The following is a 7,339-nucleotide window of genomic DNA, read 5'->3' on the forward strand; positions in this document are numbered from 1 at the left end:
TTTTATGCAGAATCTTATATTTTCCTTACGGCATGTGCTATAGATGTCATATTGGAGGTGTAGGTAGCTTTAGCTTTCTGCGTTTTCTCGAAAATGTTGCCTTTCTAGTTTGCTTCTGCCTTGGACATGAATAATTGAATAATATGCAACACAAGAGACAGTAAAGGTATACTTTACACAACAGTATAAACAACGTCTTGGAACAAAGTCGTCTTCAGATGTCTGATAGATGCATGTCGTTATTCTCAAGTAGGACCCGATGGCCAAGAAACATCTCCTAAAGGAGTGGGTGGGGCAACCCAAGCCGAGATGACAGGCTCGGGCGGACCGGCAGACCATAGTCCACCGGGAGTCAGCCCCGGAGGTCCGGCAACACACGTGTACGAGGATGGTGACACGTTCGGGATGCGTCTCGGGCCACCCCTGAAACGAGAGGCTCGCCGCGCCCCGCCTGTCCCCCCTACCCCGAGACCAGAAAGACCCCCCGCCGAACACGTGTACGAGGATGGAATGTCCTTCGGGATGCGTCTTGGGCCAGCTCTGAACCAAGATGATCTGAACGCACCGCCTGTCCCCTCTACACCGAGACCTGGAAGGCAGGCCGGTGGGGCCCAACAAGTGCCGGCTGGGCCAAATCCGTTATCAAACCCGCAGGCCATCCTCAACCAGCTTCGACCAAACCCGATGTACAAATCAAACCAGGCTCAGCCTCCAGGTTGGTGTTACAACAGAATTGGCATACTTTTGATTGACCATTTCAATTTTTTTTATTGCTTTCACGATGAGTGCTTCTTCAATGTTAAACAATTTCTCTGAATACATCATGTAAATCACTTGTAAAAATTTAAAAAAAGAGTTCGCATCAATGATGTTTGTTGTTCAAAGTAGGTTATGAACGACAACAGTTGATTAATATTCATTTCTCTTAATAATACTTTAGAACATGTTGACACACAGTTTGCTATTGCTTACACTCATTATCAATCCACACAGTATTATGTACAGTTTTCAATTATTATATAAAGTTGCTGAATTAACACCAGAAGGACTGGAATGAAACAACAACAGAATCGCACTCTATTTTTCTGATGAAACTTCGTTTGTGTTAATAAACGCCACCACAAGAACAAAGTACATGTAAAATATAATGAATGTCTTTTCTGTCCAACTTAGCCCCAGAAAATCGTACCATTTGGGGACAGCTACGTCATCGGCTGTCACGACCACGCCTACTGATATGCGCTGCCATATCATCCGTTGCCTTGGTAACCTTGCTGATCGTGGTACCTGTGCTTCTGACGCACCTCAACTCCGGACCTGGAAACCATGACTCTGTAAGTTTACCGATTATTGTTTTTATTTCACACATGAATGATTTCATACAAGAATGGCTAAAAGACAGACCACATCCATATGAGATAGAGTTGGAACTTTTTCATTGTTTTAACGTTTTCACCTAAGATGATGCGAAATATGGCAAAATCAGCATTGTTTATTTACCCCTTTACAGTCGACTACAACCACAGCAAGACCCAACATCACTGGCCGTGCTGCCTGGAAAAGTTCTGCTGTGCTGATGAGGACTGGCGAAGTGACACCTGCTGACGTCATCAAGGTCAGTAGTTGTCTGCGTTCCTTGGGATTGGGATGGATGCCCAAACTACACCCATATAAGACAGATCCAATTTTACATTCTTAATTTGCTTTTGAAATTATTTTACCCGTTTATTTTGCCTGAATTTTTTTATGTTTAGCCATAAGTATGGCTAAACATATTGTTTTCTCTCATTATGTTTAGCCATAAGTATGGCTAAACATATTGTTTTCTCTCATGTTTCTTCTTCTTCTTCTTCTTCTCCTGTCAAATCTTCAAATGGATTCATCTCTGTCATTTTTTGACTAATTGACCTGACATTTGGTACAGAGGTAATGTAGGCAAAAACCAATGTGCGTTCTTTTCCTTGTTTTGATATTGACCTTGAAAGTGATTTTATTGAGGTTTTTAGGCTATTTTTAGCATATCTTGGCCTCCTGCGCCCTGGTATTTCAACCGAATGACCTGAAATTTGCTGTATATGTGGCTTGAACAAATATTTAAAGGACTACATTCCCATTTTCGGCATACATATATTCAAAACGATTTATTTTGGGCTTTCTTGGCAATATTTGCCGCTTCTGTCACTTTCAATACTACATATGACCTACAGGTCATTGACCCGTAGTGCCTTGCACCTGGCCAAGCTGGAAGTTTGCTTACGAGGAGGAAAGACCGGACATAAACATTTAACGTGATTATCGGGAAAACACCATGTTCCCTTAAACTCAGTGGTTAAATTGCAGTTTAGGAAATTTTATAACAGAAAACAAGTTAAATCAATGATTTTGTGAATGTTTATTCTAGCATTAGTTATTCCAGATATTTTCAAACTCCAAATTTTTCAACACAACACGGGAGATCGTTTCTCCTCAGACTGGCGCGACACTCCTGTCAAAATTGATTGATGATCTCTCTCTGCCGCCGACTTCATACATGATCAAAGGCGGGTGGTAGGCGGTGCGCGGGGGAAACTTAAACATATAATGTAGCGAAGTGTTGCACAAGGAATTCTCACGCTGAGGGGTACATGAAATAATGCTTACAAAATAGACCTCTATGAATCGGGCTACATTCAGCAATGGTAGACGGATTCGGGGCATGCCGCTCAAAACACATGGTCTCACTGGGGACAGGCGTTTTGGTCCCGCACGTTGTCGCAGCGGTGCGTCGCCGCTACGCGATCGAAAGCACGCCGCTGTCTGTCTCGGACCAACACTCTCCCGTGATGTGTAGCGTCCACCACCAGGCCTTCCTACATGTCCTACGTACGGGCGTATGGATCGTAGAATTCGGCAAAAAAGGAATGATTAGGCCAGTAGAGTCAGTCCCCGGTAAGGTCAATGATTCGCCCCTTTGCGCTAGCTTGTAACGTTAAATGAATGTACCCTCTGGTGGCCAAACTTCACTGACAAACTTTCTCCCTATTATCATCATGAGCTTGCGTAAGTCTGGTACTAGTGACTATTATGTGCCGGGAATGTTTATCTATCGCACGCCTTGGAAGGAAGTTCAACCATGATAAATGGTCGGCCGTTGCGAAAATTTGGAATCCCATGCTGTTGATTTTCGTGATTGAATCTGTAAGAAAATATATTTTCATGTCGTTCATGTTTTTGGGACGGACGCCGGGACGGGGTGAATTTTTTCTATCATTTTCGTCCCGTTAGTAATGCAAATCGAATCGTGTTGCACAAGAGGCAAAACACAAAAAACGTGGGTCTTGTGGAGTGTTTTGGAGCGGGAAAATGCCGGATATTAGCGGTGCCGAACAGTGTACATCGTCGCGCGCGGGTGACGCTCCGTCAAAACAAATCCGCTGGTGGTCTAGCGCGGCCACCGAAAATAGGCAGAAACACACAGGAGGACTTAGCACCTTCGTTTATGAGGGCAATTGTGAAAATCTTTTGTTACAAATTGTTTGAACACTTTAGAACTATTGTGACTTAGACATTCTTTTAATCAAAACAGTTCAAACATATTACAAATATTATATTAAAACCCTCTCGGTGACTTTGAATTGACTCAAATATGTTGTTTTTGGTCATTTCCTTCGTCTCCTGTCAAATCTTCATATGTATACTATGGAAAACTTCATTCTTCCCTGGGGTTGATCTTTTTTAATTCAATTTTGAACTGGGTTGATTATGCGCAAGAGTGTAATTTTCAGCGGATATTTTTCGACTGGTTTACATGGAAATGGCACGGAATATCCCATTCTTGCAAGGGGAGGATTCTTTAATTATTTCTTTCAATTTTGAGCTGGAATGATTATGAAAAAGTCCATTTTTTAGCAGAAGTGTATTTGTTAATCAATTAGTGGATATGGTTGTGGACTGGTCCATATTGTGTTGAGGTGCTACTGGAAGACTCAATTTTGGACTGGGGTGATTCATTTTTTTAGTGCAAGTATTTTAGAATGGTCCATTGTTATTTTGGGAGAGTCCTTTTTTTGCATGGCGAGGAGTATGGCTAAACATGCTGTATTTGCTCGCAAATGTTGCCTTTCTAGTTTAACTTTCAAATGATACAAAGGACTATTTTTATGAAGTTATACGTACATCGCCCAACTACTGCATTTTTCGTCACCCATATATTACATAAGCATGAATAGTGGCTGTAAAAGTGGTAAATAAATAATGCCCATTTCACAGCCGGCTACATCAAGAGCAGGGCGTAGAACCACTGGCAGTGCTGCAAATGCTCGGCCCGATGTGCTGAAGAAGACTGACGAAGTGACATCTGCTGACGTCATCAAGGTCAGTACTTGTCCATCGTTCCTTGGGTTTGGGGGATGGATGCACAATTATCATAAATGCAGCCATGTTTTTTTTTTAAGCAAAAGATGTCTGTTGTCGACTTAACTATATTCAATGTATCACTGGTAATATACACTGTCAGAAACCAACGTTTATGCATATTGATGACGAATATTGCAGTGGTTGAGTGATGTACATAAGTACTTCAAAACAGTCCTTTGTATCGTTGGGAATTTTTTTTCTTCATTTTTTTTAGGCCCGATGGCCATTTTACGACACCAAATCGTAACATGTGGTAGAAGGAAATTGAAATGACAGAATGTTTGCGATGCTTATTGCACAAGGGATAGGTTGATAACATTGTGACCCATTCTAACCGTTCAGGTCAATCCGGTACATGGACATGGTCACTCACACGGCATCACGGTGGAGATGGAAGCAGCAGGACCTACACCAATCAACATGCCGGTTTCCACGATCACGGACATCAAAGGTGTGTGATAATAGTTCTAAAATCAAACTTCTATGCATTAGGGGGGTACTTTCTGGCGATACTTCAGGGCCTGAGCCGTTAGTTTTATATTGCGATCGAAATGTTTCCAAGGGAATGAATTTGTGACAAAACCGTGAACGGTGTTTGCACATAGAAGAGAGGTATTTCATTTTGCCTTCTGTTGTTCTGACAAAATGCAAACGCATATGTATCATACATATCTTTGTATCATATGGGGGACTGTGGTATGGTATGAGCGGATTTACTGTTCAATGAGACATTAGGCGAGTAAGGCAGACTGATGGAAAAAAACATGTATTTTAAATTTGTATTTTTGTTTTGTTTTGCAGATCAGGGCAGCAGATGTGGTGATGAGTCGGGGGCTGGAAACCTGCGCAGCGCACTTGGGGTTGCCGTTTCCGCCGATCACAAAATATGGGTGGCTGATCGGTCCAAAGCGCTCCTCCAAGTGTACAACATGGAGGGGGTTTACCTGTGCCAGTTCCCACCCGGTGCACAAGGGCTAGGCTACCCATCAAAGACGCCATCTGATGTGTCCATCGACAGGGATGGCCATCTGTGGGTCTTGATGAGTGGGCAGCTTGCCAGCCCTGTCTCCGTGGTACAGGTCAGCCGGGATGGCCATCTCAAAGCCAACTTTGACCTACCTGACACCGTACCACGGCTGGTGCTCCGCGGAATGGCCGTGGACTTGCGCAATAACCACATCTTCGTCACATGGTCTGGCGGTTACAGTGGTGGTGTGCAAGCCTTCGACCCGAAAGGGAAACTCCTGTGGAGTGTCGGGCGGCAGCAGCGGATGATGTCACCGATGAACGTCGCCGTTAACGGGAAAGGGAACATCTTCGTGTCGGACTATGACACTCATTTCGTGTACAGATATGACGAGACCGGGCAGTACGTGTCGAAGTTCGGAGGACCGCGACCGAGAGGTGGCCACCTGAATCGTCCCCGAGGCATCTGTGTGGAAACTTTCGGTCACATCTTGGTGGTGGACTCACGCAACCAGCGCGTGTTGTTGTTTACAGACCAGGGTGCGCATCTCCGCCACATCGCCGTCCGTGCTGAATACCCAACAGCGGTTGCAGTGGGGCCGGGGGGACAGTTGGTTGTGATCAACAGTAACACAATCACTGTCTACCCCCGCTACTGATAATGATGCACGAAGATGGCATTTGTGTGATGGAATTGGTTAAACTGTAGCCCTTTTAGTAGGTCTTATATTGTGTACATTTGTAACTGCAGTAGTAATAACTAGTAACTTGTTACTTTGGATTATTGTCTGTATTGGATAGAAACTGGCAACAAAGAAAGTGAACAAGTGTACCATAGGGAGATGCAAGAGTTCAAAAATGTGTGTAGCCTTGGCAAGTCGATTCTTCCCTTCTGTTTGGCAAAATAGATGACCTGGATTTGCAGCGATTATCTTATTGGAACCCATACCTATGTAACTATAACGGTCCGTGTTTGGGATGACTGCTCAGGATATGACTAATGATGGTTCAATTCTTTGTTATCTCCATGAAAAAAGGCTTTTTCATGGATATACTGTTTTGCTTGCGTTTGGTGTTTGTGTGTATGTATGTGTCACCGGATGCTTAAAGTCACCATAACTGTAGAACCTGTACATGGATTGTAATGATTTTTGGTATGTGGGTGGGTGTTAAGAGGAGGAAGGTCAAGGTCGATTTTGGGCCCCCTGGCATTTGTGATTGGAACTGCAATGGCGTATTTTTAAAAATCTTCAATGTAGAAGAACTGAAGAGAGGATCGACAGATCGTCATGTTATTTGGTACACAGGTAGGTTAGACCAAGATGTACACACGTAAGTGCAAACTATGCAAATGAGACCAAATTTGCATAAGTAAGGAGATAAATCGTTTGCATGTGTGTCGCTGGATGCTTAAAGTCAGCATAACTGTAGAACGTGTAGATGGATTGTAATGATATTTGGTATGTGGGTATGCGCTGTGAGGAGAATGGTCAAGGTCGATTTTGGGCCCCCTGGTTTGTGTCCCTGGAACTACAATGACCTATTTGTACAAATGTTCTAAAGGGGTATAACTGAAGAAAGGAACAACAGATTTCCATGTTATTTTTTATTTTGTGATGACGTTCTGCAAAATTTTGTTGATTTTGTATCAATATTGATAATAATATTAAGTTGGGTTCCTCTTTAAAAGATTATATGGAAGTTAGGCAAATAGTGCATTTGATTTACAATTGATTTGTGTAAAAGTTACTCTTGTAAGGAGATCACATTGTATCAAGTGTTCAGAATCATGACATGTCCAATTTAGAGTAGCAAATACCTTTTTGGACTCTTAAAAGAGTTTTATTTGTAATTTTCAGGTTTTGTAAGTTTGGTTCATGTTCAATTTAGAAGTGATATGTTAGGTCAGACAATGATCTGTTAGGTCAGACCAAGGAGGAAAATCGAAACATCCCAGAATGCCTTAATACACATCCAA

General features: G+C 42.8%; 1 protein-coding gene across 1 annotated transcript; it reads left to right on the forward strand.

Moving 5' to 3' along the window:
- Positions 1-4,742: 4,742 nt before the first annotated feature.
- Positions 4,743-6,110, forward strand: LOC136438434 (tripartite motif-containing protein 3-like). Its single transcript, XM_066433200.1, has 2 exons — positions 4,743-4,846; positions 5,197-6,110. Exons 1-2 carry the CDS (start codon positions 4,786-4,788, stop codon positions 6,018-6,020), a joined length of 885 nt encoding a protein of 294 aa, XP_066289297.1. The 5' UTR covers positions 4,743-4,785; the 3' UTR covers positions 6,021-6,110.
- The last annotated feature ends 1,229 nt before the right edge of the window (positions 6,111-7,339 follow it).

This window comes from Branchiostoma lanceolatum, chromosome 7, assembly GCF_035083965.1.
Source record: "Branchiostoma lanceolatum isolate klBraLanc5 chromosome 7, klBraLanc5.hap2, whole genome shotgun sequence".
NCBI lineage: Eukaryota > Metazoa > Chordata > Leptocardii > Amphioxiformes > Branchiostomatidae > Branchiostoma > Branchiostoma lanceolatum.